The sequence below is a fragment of the Antedon bifida genome, chromosome 6, assembly GCF_963402885.1.
Source record: "Antedon bifida chromosome 6, ecAntBifi1.1, whole genome shotgun sequence".
NCBI classification, from domain to species: domain Eukaryota; kingdom Metazoa; phylum Echinodermata; class Crinoidea; order Comatulida; family Antedonidae; genus Antedon; species Antedon bifida.
Window position 1 is genome coordinate 25,200,311 of NC_136231.1, and position 19,724 is coordinate 25,220,034.

The 19,724-nt window shown below is 29.4% G+C and overlaps 2 protein-coding genes across 5 annotated transcripts in view; both read right to left on the bottom strand.

Annotated features, from left to right (window-relative positions):
- Positions 1 to 19,724, bottom strand: part of LOC144844264 (glyoxylate reductase/hydroxypyruvate reductase-like) — a 91,451-nt gene that overhangs the window by 31,966 nt on the left and 39,761 nt on the right. The window lies entirely within an intron of this gene.
- The window catches only part of LOC144844249 (E3 ubiquitin-protein ligase RNF220-like), a 35,131-nt gene continuing 16,022 nt past the window's right edge, over positions 616 to 19,724 (bottom strand). For 3 of the 4 annotated variants that reach the window (XM_078701062.1, XM_078701063.1, XM_078701060.1), the window contains exons 3-12: positions 18,619 to 18,745; positions 18,195 to 18,234; positions 16,874 to 16,991; positions 14,620 to 14,750; positions 11,129 to 11,252; positions 7,405 to 7,585; positions 5,936 to 5,994; positions 5,140 to 5,318; positions 3,862 to 3,936; positions 616 to 2,874 (exon numbers count right to left, since the gene is read on the bottom strand). In XM_078701062.1, the coding sequence (XP_078557188.1) occupies positions 2,803 to 2,874; positions 3,862 to 3,936; positions 5,140 to 5,318; positions 5,936 to 5,994; positions 7,405 to 7,585; positions 11,129 to 11,252; positions 14,620 to 14,750; positions 16,874 to 16,991; positions 18,195 to 18,234; positions 18,619 to 18,745 (1,106 nt within the window). In that variant the 3' untranslated portion in view covers positions 616 to 2,802. The remainder of the gene's footprint in view (positions 2,875 to 3,861; positions 3,937 to 5,139; positions 5,319 to 5,935; positions 5,995 to 7,404; positions 7,586 to 11,128; positions 11,253 to 14,619; positions 14,751 to 16,873; positions 16,992 to 18,194; positions 18,235 to 18,618; positions 18,746 to 19,724) is intronic. The other variant, XM_078701061.1, reaches the window with a different exon arrangement.

Here is a 19,724-nt window from a genome sequence, read left to right on the forward strand (position 1 = left end):
CTATAGTCTAAGCCAATCGGCTACACAGAACACTCAACAGAAAGCGTTTGTATTAGCGAATTGTAGTCAGGTCATATCTTACATCACACCTAAAGCTCTATCTACACTATCAAAACTAGTTTGACAAAAAAGTGTGATGTGCCCAAATATGGTAATGATATGATGTCATCGTGTCCATATATGGTCACATCACATTTTTTGTCACATAAAGTGTGATAGTGTGGACAGAGATTAATGCATATTCAATAAGGTAGCAGAATATAACTAATGAATATTTCATGTTTTCTGCATCACTTACCTACAAAAAGTATATTATGTAGACTCAATTCAAGTGCAAATCTTTTCATCTCAACGATTATAGGCAATGTCTTATATATAAGTCAAAGATGCTCTCCAGGTGGAATGCCATCTTGAGATGAGAATGAGTAGCAGTCTTGTTTATTTTTAATTAATGTATATGTAATTTTACTTTCTATGAACCAGAGATTCCGAAATAAAAGATTGAATATTAGCTTCCTGATATGGTCAAATTTGCAACTCTTCTCTTCATCCTCACTGAAATTCATGGAAATATAATACTGTAAGTCAAGAAAGAAAAACATTCTGATAACAGGATTGTTCAGATTCAGCTTTGTTTATTGTTGCTACAATTTATAGGTTTCAAGAATTAATCCCAAGGTAAATTGATTTGGTTATACCACAAATTATCTATAAAAACTACAGGAATTATGATGATGAATTACATTCAATGAAAAAGCAAGTCCTACGTCTAAACAGAATGTCAGGCAGATTATATCCTCCAATTTGGTACTTTACTTTTACATTGTGTGTTTGTGTGCCCTTACACGTTCATTGCATATAGAAGTAAGTCTCTCTATATCAAAACCTTTTATAAATATTCTATATTCAATCACTGTGAAATAGACATGGTGCTCAACTTGTGCAAAATGGATCCATGTTTTTTGTTATTTGCCAGATGGACTCATTTGAATTCCTTATTAAAAGGAATCGGATTGTCAGGGGCAGATATAGGGAGAACATTAGGGACACGCGCTTGCCCGCTTCAGTTACAGTTAATTAATTATTACTTTTGATATCTATTATTATATATAATAAAATGTGTTAGTGTTCCCCAGTTTGAAAAGTAATTCTAGATATGCCTCTGAATGTTACACAACCATATGCTTACTCTTACGGGTCTTGGTTCATCCATAATGCCCACCATAGACCTAGGTAAGTGCTTTTTTGGACACATTCTGTGTAAGTCACCATAGAGCAACAGCATTAGAAACTAGTGTGGCAGTAGAGTGTTTTAGAAGTTAAAACTCTGCCTGACATACTGATCAAAATTGAGAAATAGACACAGACATGAATATATCTAACAACTAGAATGAATACTATATAAGTTGTCAAAATGCTTATTAAATTCAAAAAGAAATACTGTACTTAAAAATTGGAAAATTTACACTGCTATGAATTGCATTCTATGAAATTGCCATTCATCTAATGCACAAATAAAACAATAAACATAAAATTATTTAAATTAATAAAAGCAATTTAAAATAACTGTATCAAAAAATGACTTCCATGAATGTATTTGAATTGCAAAACAAAAACTATTTTCTTGATTCAATGTTTTTTATATATCTTCAGGCAGAAATTTATATTACTACTGTATGTACATTTTTTACATATAAACTGGTATAATAGAGAAACACTCTGTCTTATTTTCAACACATTTTAACTGCATCCTTGCGCATAGAAGAGGATGAGCTGTAAACGCAGTTAAAAGCCTAAACAATTTTGATGTTAAGCTCTGTCTACACTATCAAACTAGTTTGCCAAAAAAATGTGATGTGCCAAAAAATGGTAGTGATATATCATCATGTCCATATGTGGTCACATCACATTTTGTTGTCACATAAAGTTTGATAATGTAGACAGGGCTTTACCCAATTCCAGCCCTAAAATTGTTACCCAAATCCGACCTCAAAATTTCATCAAATCTAAGGTCGGGATAAATTTATGCAATTGAGCCTTTCATTTTTTTTTAGTAGAAATTGCATGCATGAGCGAATTTTCAATAGCAGTCTCTATTTTTTTTAGATTTTGGCCAAGTAGAACAGCTATATAATTATTTATATCATTAACACAAAATCAATAAAAAAAAAGGCGGATTTTTCAATTGATTGCTTGGGCAGCATACATTTTTTAAAGGCCTTATTCTAAAATTGATGAAATCAAATTTAAAAAATACTTTGTTAACCTTTTTTTGAATTTATTCATGTATTGAACAAGATTTTACCCAGTTCTGCGACTGTTTGAAGGCAGTTATAAATTGACATTTCTTGACATTCCTACAACATTTTTAGTAGAATCGCTTCATACTAGTCGTATCATCTACATACTTTAGTATTGAAAATCACACAACAAAAAATCAAATCATTTCCAACTGTTCTAATTTTGTCAAAGAAAAGGAATGCAAGTATTACCATCAGGTACGCTATACATACATTTTAAATTACAGATTTTATTCAGATGAGCCCAAAAGAATGTGTCCACATTGTCACAGGGCGTGTTGGTATTGTAGACTAAGCCTAAATATCATAATACTGGAAAAAGAAAATGTACTACTGTAGATGCCCATTTAATAACAAGTTCTTTACTCTACTGGATTTCAAATTAAATCTCAATATTTTCAGCTCATTTTTATGTTACATTTTTATATTCAGTTCCACATGATTGCGTTTCTGCGTCAGTAGACTGTGCTGGCACATCAAGGTGACGGTGATCTTTAGATCTCTACAGGTAGATCTTGCGTAGCTGGGCTGGAGCTGTGATCATGTTACACTGGGGACATAACTTCTTTGCACCCTACAAAATCAAAATTTCACATTAAATAATAGAGTACAAACAAGTTTATTATTTACTATATGATTTGAACAGTGTCATCAGTGTGGTTTTGGTTTGAATGTGTGAATTGAATTTGAATTGAAATATTTTGGGCGACCTCTTCAGTCAAAGACTGGTCTACCAGAGGGCCCAGTTATGATCAGTGGCTGTGATGTATTAGTACACCGGGGTAACCCCCTACTCGTCTCAAAAGATGTACTAGCTTCTTTAAAGTGCACATGAACTAGATGTGTACACTGGACCTACAGTTTATAGTCCTTATCCGAGAACACTCATTCTACCACCAGAACCATGGTTTGGTAAAAGTGCTTATAGAATTAAATGCATGTCAAATTGTATGATATATGACGATATTCCGTATATTATTAAAAAACTGTGCAATATGACCACCTATAAATGTTAAAAATAATCAATTGAAGAGAGCAGTGCAGATAACTAAATTTTTATATATAGTATTATATTTTATTATTCCCATTTTATTAATTTTACATTGTAATTGTATTTTTCGAAGTTGTATTATAATATAAAATTGTATTTTTGTTTAGATTTTTATCTAATTTTTTTTTTATTGTAATGCAAATTTTTTAACTGTGTGCTATCGATTTGTACTTTTTATATACCATATTAAATAAATAAAATTAAAAAAAAACTAATGCAATATTTATACAAGAAAATAGTATCAACAACAATAGTTATTGACACAGATGGGTGTTTAAATACATATACATGTTAAAGCTCTGTCTATACTAGTTTGACAAAAATAGTGTGATGTTCTCAAATATGGTAGCGATATGCCCAAATATGGTACTGATCACATCATCATGTCCATATATGGGCACATCACATTCTGTTGATAGTGTAGACAGAGCTTTATATATTAGGAGCACATAATTCAACATCTAGAATTATAGAATATTTATAAACCTTACTAAGAGATGTATGACTTACTAAGGTTCGCAGCCAGCACTCTTGACAATGGACATGCCAACATTGGACAGACACCAGAGGCGTTGTGTAACCCTCCTAGAAAAAGAAAAATAGACGGTAAAACTATTAAATACACAATCGATGCATAATTATTACAACAGCAACACTACCATTATTATTATATAAAGTGAAGTTTGCAGTCTAAAAAAATTAAAAAGGAAATAAAGTAAAGTTGAGAATGTTTGGAAACACATGGTGTACCACAAGTCTTACTTTACTAGTGTTATTCACCATACAAACAAAACCAGCATCACCTCTACACTATTATCTATTATCTATTATCAACTTTCCAAGCATAAAAGACATTTCATAGTCACTATGCAATCAACAACATCACCACCACACTCTGTAATATCAACTTACCATGCATATAAGACATTTCATAGTCACTATGCAATCAACAACATCACCACCACACTCTGTAATATCCACTTACCATGCATATAAGACATTTCATAGTCACTATGCAATCAACAACATCACCACCACACTCTGTAATATCCACTTACCATGCATATAAGACATTTCATAGTCACTATGCAATCAACAACATCACCACCACACTCTGTAATATCCACTTACCATGCATATAAGACATTTCATAGTCACTATGCAACCAACAACATCACCACCACACTCTGTAATATCCACTTACCATGCATATAAGACATTTCATAGTCACTATGCAATCAACAACATCACCACCACACTCTGTAATATCCACTTACCATGCATATAAGACATTTCATAGTCACTATGCAATCAACAACATCACCACCACACTCTGTAATATCCACTTACCATGCATATAAGACATTTCATAGTCACTATGCAATCAACAACATCACCACCGCACTCTGTAATATCAACTTACCATGCATATAAGACATTTCATAGTCACTATGCAATCAACAACATCACCACCACACTCTGTAATATCCACTTACCATGCATATAAGACATTTCATAGTCACTATGCAATCAACAACATCACCACCACACTCTGTAATATCAACTTACCATGCATATAAGACATTTCATAGTCACTATGCAATCAACAACATCACCACCGCACTCTGTAATATCAACTTACCATGCATATAAGACATTTCATAGTCACTATGCAACCAACAACATCACCACCACACTCTGTAATATCAACTTACCATGCATATAAGACATTTCATAGTCACTATGCAATCAACAACATCACCACCACACTCTGTAATATCCACTTACCATGCATATAAGACATTTCATAGACTCTTTCTTGTTTTCTTTCATGTCTTGTAGTTGACATTTTAAGGATTCAATCAATGTATTTGCACTTGGAGGAATGCAAGAGCTGCTACAGACTCCATCTTCCCCGTCACCGCTATCTCTTACTATCTTATCTGCTTCAGATGAAGACTCTGGTGGTAAAAATATATTTTAAAATGTTATCTCTGAAACCTTCAATAGGAATCAAGATTAAGAAAGAAAAAGTTCATGAAAATGTTTCATATAGTTGTGAGGCCTAAGAATATTGTTTCTTCATTTCCCAATTACTTTAGTAGGGAAAAGAAAGGCTCATTAACTTAGTTAGTTGTCCGCAAGATGGGGTATGTAGCCAAGGATGTGGAGTAGAGAGTGGAGTTAACAACGCCACTGCCTAGTTCACACGCAAAGACGTAGGCCTTTACACGTACGTGTGAACATACCCTAAGAGTATTTACCTGTTAAGCTCTGTCTACACTATTAAACTAATTTGACAAAAAAAGTGTGATGTGTCCAAATATGGTAGTGATATACTTAAATATGGTAGTGATATGACATCATGTCCATATATGGGCACATCACATAAAGTTTGATAGTGTAGACAGAGCTTAACACTAAGCAGAGCTGAGACACACTTTTCCTAAGGCTACTGTAAGTAATTTTTCTGATTACCATGATGTTTCCTATGTCTTTATCTTTATTTAGGTTATTTTTTTCCTATTATACTTCCATTATCCATTAATTACCAATTATCGTTAAAATAACAAATGTAACCCACCTGGTTGTTCCCACTTGCTCTTTTCCAAGGATGGAGACCGGGAACTAGACGCCTCACCTCTGTAAAAAAAATGTTTACAAATTATCAACTTTCTCTAAACTACACTAAATTCTTTAACAATTCAAGTATATATTATGGTATTCTTCAACAATTCCAAGTAAATATGGTCCTTAATGAATTAGCAGCAGTATAAATTGAATTATAAACCAGATTCATCAAGGCCATATTATTTATAAAAATTAGACATTTATTAAGGAAAACTAGACATTTTGTGCCAGCCCAAAAATATGTCTGGTAGTTTTCAAAGAGTTCAATGCATTTTCTTTATTCTTACAAATACAAAAAGAATTTTCATGACAATTGTTTAAATGCTCAATTCTTTTCTTCAATATTTTATTTCATTAATTCCTTTTCTATCTCATTAAAATTAGATGAAAAAAAAATCCAAAAGATAATCACAAAATACAGCATTAAAATTAAATAGATTTACAAAATATGTGGGAATACTACCACATGTGACTATAAAATACAGCATATTTTCTTTTTGTTGTAAACAGCATTGATTTTTTATGCGCACTAAAAAAATTTAAATCATTTTTATATTCAGGTAATAAATCAAACATACTACATAATATTTCGCAATGCTGCTTAAATTAATTTTGTAAAACTAACATAAAAATCTGAGTCTTCATTATTTTTTTATTTGGTGAATTTAATTCACTACAGGGACGTATGTTAGTTATATAGGCGGATGTCAGTTGGAGTATTGTTTGATTTTATGAGCAAATAAAACCATATTTATATAGATTTTCGCATATGCTACGAAGGATGGAGAGAACATTATCAAATTTACTTTGTTAATAAATAACAGTGATGTGCATATTTAATATTTGTATATATTTTATAAAATGCATAATAATAACTGTATCATCATTCAGATCATTAAAAGTAGTCATAAACATATGTTGTGATTTATAAGAGTACTTTTATAATAGTTCTATGAACTTTCACGGTATTTAATGTAAAAGTTGCAAGTGATATTGACAAATTAAAATTAAATAATACTGAAAGCACTCGGAAACTGAGTGAAGTACTTGGCAAAATATTGCCACAGAGGACGAATGTTGATATTTCAGCCCATGTTGAAAGAATACAGATTTTTCAATTTTGTATTTGTGAAGTTATTAATGACCCCATTTTCTTGAATTTCAATAGGCATGTTCTGTAAGTATATACCTATACACTGAAAAATTCAGAATGATAACTTGATTGTATGCGCTATCGTGCTAGCAAACAGACAAAGCAAGTACTATACTTGGCAAATAAGGTAATAATAATGTGCCAACAACTACTTTTAATTAACAGAAAAAAAAATGTCTAAAAAGCACTGCAACAACTATCCTTATTCAACAGAAAAAAAAAAGCACTTGCAAATCTTAAAGCATACACAGTATCTGAAGGATACTTACGTAAGGAGGGCACCCCTGATGGCCTGTCTTTGACGTTCCTCCGATGGCTCATCTGATGAGCACGGTATTATGTCAGCCTCTGTGAACTGTGCTTGTCCATATTCAGCCGTGTCATCTCCGTCCACATTCAAGTTCACGTCTATGTCCTCTTCTGTGTATGTTCTCCTCTGGAAACCTGTGCCTACGGGAAATAAAAATTGCACAATAATTTAATGATACTATATTAACGTATAAATGAATACAGATAAAACACTTTGAACGACCAGCAACATAGAATATTTAATTAAGAAACTGACAGATGTCTTAAGCTATGGCTACACTGTTATTAAACTAGTTTGACAAAAAAAGTGAGATGTTCCTAAAACATGGTAGTGATAATGTTCATGGGCACATCAAAATTTGTTGTCACATAAAGTTTGATAGTGTAGACAGAGCTTTAGTAAAAGACATTAAAATCATATAGTTATTAATAACTGTAAAAACATAAAGTATATAATATTAGTAGTATATAAATATTGATACCATTGATTTTACAAACATCTCAATGTAAGAATAAATATAGGAAATGTTCTTAAAAGCTAATGTAAGTTGATCAATTTGATGTGTTATGGATGTCGCAGTATCTGTTTCTTATAATGTTGTATACATTTTTTTATGGTTTTAAACATTCACTCAAAAGCCAGAATTGGCTGGTATTGGTCTTACAGAATGTGAATGAAAAAATAACTAAAAAACATAACATAATGACATTATATATGGATAAACAACTTGATAGATCTTTTTTATGAGTCATTTTTTGTGCAAGATTCATGAATTATTGGTGGCGTAAAGGGCACAAAATAATGCAACATAGTAATTAACATTCCATAAATTATTAGTTGTTTCGGGATTGAGCATCCATTACTGACGATTAAGACGTCTGACAGATTAAGTCAATGTAGGTGCTATGGTAATCCTTACATTAGCAAGATTCTCAATTTAGAATTAGAAAATGATTACACCATTTTAGTAATCAATTTTATCTTTTATCTATCGGGTAATTATAACCGTAAAAAGATGAACAGTGCCATCAATGTTTTAATTTTAATAACCACCCGATTAAAACTATATTTCAGAAACAAATACGGAAAAGGGGAGCAAAACTTGACACCATGATGAATACATGGTATATAATATTTATTCAATATATTAAATGTTAACTATATTATAAAACAGGATTGAACTGAAAAACAAAATGTTCTACAGAACATGACATGATAATTTGCCCTAGGTGTTAAAAAAAATAAAAATCAAGAATGTGTTGATAGTTTGCCAACAGGCACAATGTCAGTAATAACTATATCAAAGTGGACTACATCTTTTGCAATAAAAACATAAATTGATTTAGCAGTCCCGACATAGTATTTACAGACTATCCACTAAGCATATTAAAAAAACAATTTTTTCCACTCCGGCATGATTTTAAAATTTATTATACATGAGCATTTAGCAAATAATTTTCAGAGAACTACAAGTAGTACAATTAAGAGGGAACGTGCCCTTGTGTAATATACATAGTTCAATAAATTGAACCAATTACATGATCATAAAAACATTTAAACACTTTGAATTAAGTAGTACACATAATGTATGTATTGCTAAAACCTACAGTTGACGTTCATTGTATTTTTTCAAAATCAAGATTTCTTTTTTATTTCAAATTTCAACAGCAAACACATGACTAATTTAAACCATGGGCCTATAAATTAGTATATATTTATAGGTCCATGCTTAAACTATAGGATGCGAAATAAACAAAACAACGCATGCTATTATCAAAGACTTGTTCAGTTTCACATAACGAAAAATGGCGCCAAATGGCGTTAAATTCTTTTTAACATTTTTTGTTCCCCAATATTTCAATCCAATATTAAATTTTAATGTAACTTTATAATCATTTTTTTGCTAAAACTAATACCAGCAAAAATTTTCTTTATAAAATAAAGGAAACGAAATTAACAAGGTTGGTGTATTACATTCTTTTGTTGTCATGTATTTTAGTATGATTCAATTTCACGTCTAATAAAAAATCACTATTTTTATAGAACTTTTGCATCAACAAATGTAATTCTGAAATAGCCATAAAAATGAATTTAAAAAAATTCCTCAAAATGATGAATATACAAACAATTCTATCTTTGTATGTTTTTATATTTTTTGTGAGTATCAGTAGCTGGATCTCAATGGAGATACAAATAAAATACAGTAAGCAAAAATCTAAATCAAAACGATAAAGTAAAACAGAAGTGTACAAATACAGCAGTACTGTAATCAAATGAATTGTAAATAAACAGAAGTGTGATATCACATGAATAATCATTTCTATTAAAAATCTAATAAAAAAACTAAATAATAAACTTAAAATTATAAAGAAAAATAATTTGTTTCAGACACAAGATTGTATCATGTTGAAATCAATTTTTTAATTGCTTTGCATGTTCGTTAGTTAAGATCCATTAAGTTCTTTGTCTAACTCATTAAGGCAGGTTAGAAATCAACGATCTCAATGTGTTAACTGCTTAGATCATTCTGTCACTAGCAACGATGTATCTATAAATTTTGTTTTCAAGTTGTTATTTTAGTCACATACTAAAGAAGGTATTTCTTTGTAACAATAAGCTTATGATTGCTATATTCATTTTATATGCTTTGATGAATGGGATGTATTTTAAAAGTGTTATTACAAGTCTTATGACGCACTGTCTCTGCTGAATTCCACGAAATATTTAAGTAAACAAATCAACATAACTTTTAACCATCAAATTGAAAAAAAAAAAAATTTAAAGCTCTGTCTACACTATAAAACTAGTTTGACACAAAAAATGTGATGTGCCGAAATATGTTAGTGATATGACATCATCATGTCCATATATGGGCACATCACATTTTTTGTCACATAAAGTTTGATAGTGTAGCTTTAGTCATTGTACAATTTATATATCAAATTTTGTTGATTTTTCATATATTTAAAGTTAATTAATACATATTTTATTTTATAACTAAAGGATAGAAGCATAGAATCTAAATATGTCTTAAAATAACTATTTGACTAATTTTAATAAAGTCTGTGAATTTCAAATCCAATTGTCAATAATATTTTCAAATATTTAGCCAGACAATTTGCACTTTATACCAAATAATACACTAAATCTAATAATTGTTTGAATAAGTTATAATCCAGTACACATTATACAGTATTGTGTTTGTTAAACAGCAGCTGTATATTAAATACAATATGTACATAATAGGCCTATTATCAAGAATAGGCCTAATTAAACTTCAATTAAATTAAAATCATGATGATTTATTCTAGAGGATCATTGAACTTCATAAAGATGGAAATTTAAATTGGAACATACTACATTACTATGAAATATTTAATAAATCATAATGTATAAACCGGGTGGAGAGTGGGTCAAAACTAATTCAGGTCTGTCCACACCATGTGTATTCTACTCCTTACCTTTAAATCCAGCCTGCAGCATGGTAGTAGCCCTAATTCTAGTCTGTCCACACCATGTATATTCTACTCTTTACCTTTAAATCCAGCCTGCAGCATGGTAGTAGCCCTAATTCTAGTCTGTCCACACCATGTGTATTCTACTCCTTACCTTTAAATCCAGCCTGCAGCATGGTAGTAGCCCTAATTCTAGTCTGTCCACACCATGTATATTCTACTCCTTACCTTTAAATCCAGCCTGCAGCATGGTAGTAGCCCTAATTCTAGTCTGTCCACACCATGTATATTCTTCATACTCTTCACCCTCCACATCAACGGTCATATTCTCATTTGTTGGTAAAATATGATGCTGTAAAAAAAACACCAAAAAAAAGTTACAACATTTAATATAATATATATATATATATATAATATAATTTTTTATTTCTTTGCATAGTTTGGTAGCTAAACAAATAAGTTAAAAATACAAACTTTAGCAAAATTATTTTTAAAAAATGGCCTTTGTTGGTTGTTTTTGATTGATAAAATAGTAATTTGAATCTATTTAAATATGTCTGTTCAATGCATTACAGTACTGTACTGAACAAATTGCCTCCTTTTATTTACAATTTAATTTATCTATAGGTTCTTTAAAGATTAAACTACTGTACTTAATTGTTTTAGCACTTTTTAAATGTATTCAAAATGTTCAAAAAGGTTTGTAGATACTGAATTTTGTGTAGATGTTATTGTAGATCATAATTTGTAATCATTAATTTGTTTTTATTTGTCTGTTTTGGACACTTCACACTTTTTTTCTCAAACTAGTTTGATAGGGTAGACTCGGTTTGTTTTGTATAACTAGCAGAAATTTAAATATATAACGAATGATATAATGTTCTCACTTGTTACTATTCAAATACATCACTTGAAATATTTTTCGGATTATAATAATGTTCATGAAGTTATTTCAAACCCACGCATGTTTTACTGCCACACACTAATTGTACATTTTGCAGTTTATCTCTAAGTGGTAAAAATGTCCCATAATAAAAATCTAGTGAGTCCCGCTGGAGTTTTTTTCAATGTTACTTCATCCTTAAATATACATTTGCTTTTCTTTCCTGACTTTTAATGTGTTTGCGAGACCTTTGTACTTTAAATGTCGGTAATCTCCGAGTGAAATTGTATAATCGTAAAAAATCAAAATAGAGTAACATCTAAAACAAGTTATTCAATACATGCACTCCCCGAGCAAAGAGCGTCTTCGGCTATATCCACATTTCAAATGGTTTATAAAAACATTTAACTGGCCTGCAATTGGCTTAATAAATCTTCCTTTTCCATTTACAGATAAAAGACTTCCTAAGAGATTACTGGAAGATCTTAAGACAAGGCCGAAAAACAAGTACGGAGGTCTTTAATGGATCATGTTATCTGTGTTCGATGCAGTTATACGCCGAGTCCTGCTGATTACGAGTGGTAAACACACCACTACGTAAAACAAAGACAAGCACTTATCCTCAGGGTTGCTTTATAAGAATGTTATCAACATTATTGCTTTCAATAATAAGCTAGACAAGGTTGTTTACAACCAGATGAAGCGTTTTTTTTTTTTTATACAATTAGCGGTAAACGTAAAGTACTTCAGTTAGGAACACGATAGTAAAATAAAACGTACGTTCCCACTACTTGGAACCTGTATCGTTTGCCGTAGGCAGGTAGATTTTCGCAAGATTAGCAACTGTTGTTGACTAGTGTAATGTCGGTGATAAGTAATAAATCTTAGAACAAGAAACAGAATGCTACTAAGCGATTTACTTAATCATTTCATTAGCACAAAAACTAAGCACTGAAAACTCGTAAATAACTCTCTAATGCTCTTTCAACTCTCAACTTCAAAAAATATTTTTAACTGTTACATAATACAAGCTAGTTAAACAATTTATTTCAATAATTATTATTTATCACTGAAAAAATGTGGAAGTAAATAGTTGTGTACTTGACTGCTGTAAAAAATATTTGTACAGTAAAATCCTAAATTAAGGATTTTTTGGCAAAAAAATAGTAAAATTTTGCATAGTTACAGGGACTTTAAACTGGATGTCATCCATCCATACCCGATCTTGGACAAATGAATTAGTGCTGTTTGGAGACATGAAAGTTTTGTTAAAGCTCATTATAAATACGGATATTTCGCTTTGATCAGCTTACAAAGATTTATTAAACAATTCATTATATATTATATAATTTTAGCAATTCAAATAATATCATGATAGGTTCAAATTCAAATAATTACAATAAAACTTGGTTTATATGTATATATTATTAAACTGAAAATCATTGTAATTTTATTTATATAATACAAAAAATGTTTATTATACTTTTTGTAAAGATGGGTGGGAGTACAGAAATCGGATTTTGGAAAGTATATAAAAAAAAAATCAGTCAATACAGCTTGGACATTTCATCACAACAATCTTTGATGATAAAAAAGTAATGGGAAAAAAAATTTACCTTGAGACGATTTGCAGTAAAGTGTCTGCAATTACAATTTTGATGGAACGACTTAAAAAGTGTGCTAAAAATTACAAATATCAGTCACTTTGCATCATCCGCTGACTGCTAATGTTCTTGTTTAAATCTTATAATCAAATACTTTAAAAGTTCCTTCACTTGCATTAAGAGGCAACAACTTTAGCAATAAGGCTAAGTAAGATTCAAGAAACCAATCAACCGCTACTAAAACTACATGACAAATATATTACAGAAACCAAGCGGAATTTTTACAGAGTTAAATCACTTCACGGTAAGATTCACATACACTAATGATCATCTTGGAACGGTGCGAGCACCGAAAAAAGGTCAGCGGTAATGCAAAATAATCTTTTTTCGCAAGTAAGGTTGTAAATATGAATTCCGACTGTGAGCTCATTTGCAAAAAAAGTGAAGCAAGTCAGACGGAGATTCATTAGCTGTAAATAACGTGACTACTTCGTTATGAATCCGTAAAACGAGTTACAATTCAGTAAGTCTTAAAAAATTTATGAATTGCTAAGTAAATCGCAAATTGTAGCAAGCCAAGCAAGCTCTTTTTATTACGTGAAGACTAAAACGTTTTATAGAATTTATATAACAGTCTTTAAAAAATGGTTATAAAATATTTTTATTGGAAAATATTACAGCAAAAAGAAATCAGTAAACAACTATTGACTAAAGTGTTTATATTTTTTAGATGTTTGTTTTAAAGATATATTGTCCTGAAACAATTTTTTTTATTTATTTTTTTTTTTGAATAGTTATTCACTTTGACAAAAAAATTGGATCGAAAAAAAGAAAATAAAGCAAAAATATAGTCAGTCAAATTGGCTGGCAGCAAATAGGTTTTTGGTTGAATTTAACTGTTTTGTCTTTTTATAAGTGAAAATATTTGTTTTTTGTTTTTTTTTCAGCAGAAATGATTAACTTTATTCTTAAGATTAATCTTTTTTCAATTTTTTCATTTGATAACATTCTAGATAACATTCCCCAGACCCTTGTCCAATTTTTGCTTTTGTCAAATTAGATCAGAGATAGACGAAGGCATCGAAGTAAAAATCTAGTAAAGTTGCTAGATAAAAAACAACTTAGCAGAGTGACAAACATCGGATTAGCCCGTTGTTTTAATTAGTATAGTAGTATTAGCCTCATTTTTCAATTTCAATTATTCTTATTAAAAACTGCTCAAAGTAAACTACCTTTCGTAGACATATCTCCGCATGATGGTTTCTCTCCTCAGGGGATCCTTCTAGAACTTCATCACAAATAGGACAATGAGTTAGATCACCGTCATCACTACGGCGCCCCCTTCGACTTCGTCCTACACGTGCTGTGAAATTCAAATAAGGTATTAACCGAGAATGTATGATATGAGCAATTCAAGTTTTCTTTAATCAGTCATCAACTATATAAAGTGGTAATTTACATTGTCTGTTAAAATAGATATATTAAAATAACTTTATAACTTTATTTGGTACAATGTACAATAGAAAAATATAGATTCAAGATATGTTATTGGTCTACTTTAAAATGGAAATTCATTTTTCTTGGTATAATTAAAACAATAAAACTACAAGAAAAATACTTTAGATCAAATTGCAAAAGGCAATATTAAAATACTATTTATAGGCCTATGTTATGTTAAAACGCTGTTAAAAAATTAATGAAAATGCAGATTGCAAAAACATCATACAGTAGGCCATGTAAGACCAGATGTCATTTTTGAAAAATTTATCATAATATAATGAGTAAAAAAAAAAAAATTAATAGCAACTTATCTAAACCGTTATGCTTTTGAAATCAGATACTGTAGTTATTGTATATTGCAGTTTAAAGGTATGTTCCTAAATCATTATATTCAATACCAACCAGCATTTATTTCTTACTAATTGGATTCCTAATTTGACATTAACTTTCTTAAATTAAACTTAATTCAGAGAAACAAATCGGTTGAACTACAAAAATCAAGTAAAGGAAAATGACAACATAATAATGACAGTAGCAGTCGCACGTCAAAGTTGATTAAAATACAACGTTTTTTGTTCTCTTCTTCTTAAATCTATATTGTTTTGGCCTTATGACGTTAGCTCAACACATTTACCGTGCTAATTGGTTTTAGAGACAACAGTCATGTTAACACCTGCTGACGAATAAATCAAATACACCAGCGAATTTGCTTTCCTCGCAAATTAAAAACTTGAGGAAAAATTCATCAACCCTTGTATTCTCTTGTCAGATCAGATCTTTTACAGAATATTGTGTTTTAGGATTTTAACCTATGACTTTGACTATATTGAGATGACAGAAAACAAACAGTTACAAAATAATGTTATCAATCTGTAAAATTCAATTGTAAATTCTATTTCATAATTCTGTGATTTCTCTACTGTTGTATTTAATATTGTTTGAAATGTTGCGTGTAGCAAATTGTATAATTAATTTATTATTTCATTTAGTCAAATGGCCATAGATTGTTTCAGTTTCCAGAAATACAGGTGGCAAATTATACAAAACAAACTTTTATTGGATCTGTGCTTTGTAGGGATGAACCAACATATTACTGAAAATATGTAATGTTAAAATACATTTATGAGATTAATTAAACTTTCAAAACTATATAATCATTCATATTTTAAGATTTTAGAAATATAAAATAATAAATATTACGATGATAAATTAATCCTTTATTAATATTGATGTCTGTATGGTGTTATTGCATAGAGAAGGTATAAAATAGGTTGAAACATGTCGGCTGAATAGAAGGCCGGTCAATTTAATACAATGAAATCAATAAATAAATAGTGATTACTAGTTTGCTGGGAGGCAGGCACATAAAGCATTTTATGACATCGGTAGCAGTAGATGATAAATCATGTTTAAAGTCCACAAGTATACAACATTAATCTGTAAATAAGTCCTCTCTGATAGCAAACCTATCATCAATCCATAATGATTGAATACCGTGACAATGTTTCCAACAATATCAAATTAACTACTAATTCAATTAATAACCATATTTGTTTAATTTATGAAATTAGATATTTAAGACAGGTCTTCAAAATTGATATCCTGTCTGTCTGTTTATCCTGCTCAAATGCTGCCCTCACGAGTCATTATTAGCTAAATGTTTTATTTTATTGAACCCTGTTTCATGAGGGTATAGCCTATCCAACAAAACTGATCTTTGGGGACTTCGACAACACAATACATACAATACAGAAATACATATCATAAAAATTAATTTAACTTAATGTTCACAATTGAAATACTGCATTGAAATTAGAATACACAAAGTAAAAACCTATTTTTAGTGTGCTGGTTTCACAGTTTTTTTGTCTGTTTGTTGGCTACACAAACCAAACAGACATTGAGTAAATATACAAAATATAATTATTATATAACATAAATGTAATTATTTTAATACATACAAACAAATATAATTATTTTTCTTACCGTTTAGTCTTGATTGTCGATTTGCCTTAATTTTTAAGTAAGTTTCAAATCTAGTTTCATGATTATCTGACGATGATGGGTTTTCTTTGTTTCTCCGCGAGGACGGCCCCTGTGACCCCTGCAACAGTAAAAAATATACATTACAGACCTCACTGCACTAATAAAATATCATTATAATATTCTATTTTAAATTGTTTGAAACTTGCATTTAAATAATATTTTTATTTTACACAAAAGTTTGCTTATTAATTATTGTTATTCTTAATATTGTTTAATTTTTGGTTAAAGTATGGAAAGATACAATTTTATTACAAGTTTGTACTATTTTTTATAAACATAATTGAATGTAATAGCATTATGGCTAACCACTATTCCTATTCAAGGGACAATGTAATTAATGGGACAGTTTGGTCTCCTAATAGAAGGTATTATATAATAATATACTGAAGAAATAAAAAGTTAAAGTATATACAAATTTAGAAGATTTACCAACAAAAAATAGAGAAAAACATTTGTTTAAAAGAAATGACCAAATGACTAAAAATGCAAAGATGTATTTGTCTCTCAAAAACAAGAAATAAAATCAGACTTTCTCTTGGAATAGGCCATTTAAGTTTTTAAAAACATTTTTTCCCTATAAAATGACGAAATAAACGGTTAAATTCAATCAAAATCCCATTGGCTGGCAGGCAATGGCAGACTACTTTTTTGCTTTAAATTACAATTTTTTCAGGTAAATAATTTTTTTTTAAACTAATTTTTGGTTGATGTGAATAACTATTATGTAACATTAAAATGGCATATTTAAAAAAAATATAAATAATTAAACAATATGTTTCAGGACAATATATCTTTAAGAATGGACTGTTTAGATGAAGTATTCATTTTTGTTACTCTATGTATTAATTTGGCAGTAAAAATATAAATTTTTTATATTAAATCTTTGATAAATTGTATCGATAATTATTTTTATCAAAACATAAACATTAAAAAATAAATTATATTTTCTATGTTCACTTTGTTGAACTTTCAAGTCACCCGTTGGCAAAATTCCGATAAAAAGGGTAAAATATGTTTCTTTAGTTTTTACAAAGAACAGCTTGAAGACGTTTCATTAAAAAAGTCAACATTACCTTAATACCATATTTAAGATCAGATTACATGTTTTTATATTGTGATTATTATAGGTAAGAAATACATATAAATAATAGTTGAAGCGGACTCGGATGACATTAAATATATGAGACTTTATCCCCGGTAATCTAGAAACATTTGAATGAGAGGTGATATGATTACAAGAGTAATTCCAACGTTTTCCTACCTTCCTGCTACCTGAACTGTCTCTTGATCGCCTTCCAGATCTAAAAAAATATAAATGTACAACTTTAGATGTTTTTAGTAATGATCATATCGATATAATTAGGCCTATAAATTATAATTGAGAATTTTAAACTAAAAAATTGAGCAATATATAAGGTTAAAATTAGGGTTAATAAAACCAAGATCCAGTTTTTTTCATTTAAAAAGAAAATGCAATGTTTCTGTTTATTAAATCCTCTCCATGTAAATACATTTTATTACAAAGATTAAATTATCCATCAAAATCATACTTATTTCATCAAAATTTCAACATATTTTGTATTTAAATAACTAATGTATTACTAATGTACTAATAAACTTTTAAAAAACAATGAGAGTATAAAGTATATTTGGCATTTAATTTGCAAATAAATATATAGACAAACCTTGTCATTTTATTGAGTCTTTCTATTTCTTGCGTCAAATGAGCTTGTAGTTCTCCTGGCCTAACGGTAACACCACACACAAGGCAACACATCTGACCATCCAATGAATAACTACATTTTCTTTTCCCTGTACAAACAAACAAAAAATTATTAAAAGCTGTTATCAGTTAAAGAAAGAAAAAAATAAATTTTACATATTTATTATTATGAAAAAAATAAAAAATGTCCATGTTTTGCTACTGTTTTTTTCCAAAATATAAGAATAGTATAACAAATTAAAAAATCATAATTGTTTTAAAATATCATTATTACAATTACATGTTAATATTTATATTGGAATTTAAGTTAATATTGTTTTAAACAGCAGAAATTATTCATTTATCAATCTTTTCAATACAATGCAATTTTATATAATAAAAAATAGCAGTAACAAAATTTAACATCTATAATCAATAATTCAGATAAAATAAAATGAAATAAAGAAAAATATAAACACTATAATAATTCAATTCATCTTTTTATTGGTCTAATTTAATATATAAAAATAAAAAAATCAGAACATTTTTGTTAATACACTGCAGTTACAAATACATAAACAATGTTGATATAAATAATAAATTTAATACACAGTTAAAAAAACAAAAAAGGTTATATGTATCTTTTGTTTAACTATATCAATATATACAGTATATAAATTAGATAAAAATTCTATTCTTATAGAGTACTTCATTCAAGAGCCTTTAAATTTTGATTACTTTTCACTTAGTGCCTTTCTCCAATAGACAATAATATCCGAAATTTAGACATTTAATTTATTGATAATCACAATGATTTTACTTAGAAATTGTGTGTGTGTGTGTGTGTCAACTGCAGGAACTTTACGAAGAAATATTGTGTTCTAGTTCTTCGCTAATACTTATTATCATTAACACTGCTTACTGTTTTTCTTTTAATCCGTGGCATTCTTTAAATCGTCTCCTGGTATTTAGATTTCTGATTTACGGTGAATTTTAAGTGCTTTAGAATTATCGATGATACACTAATGATAAGATGCTGTATGATGTATAGGCGTTAGCGTTAATGCGAAGTTTGTTCCCGTACAAATT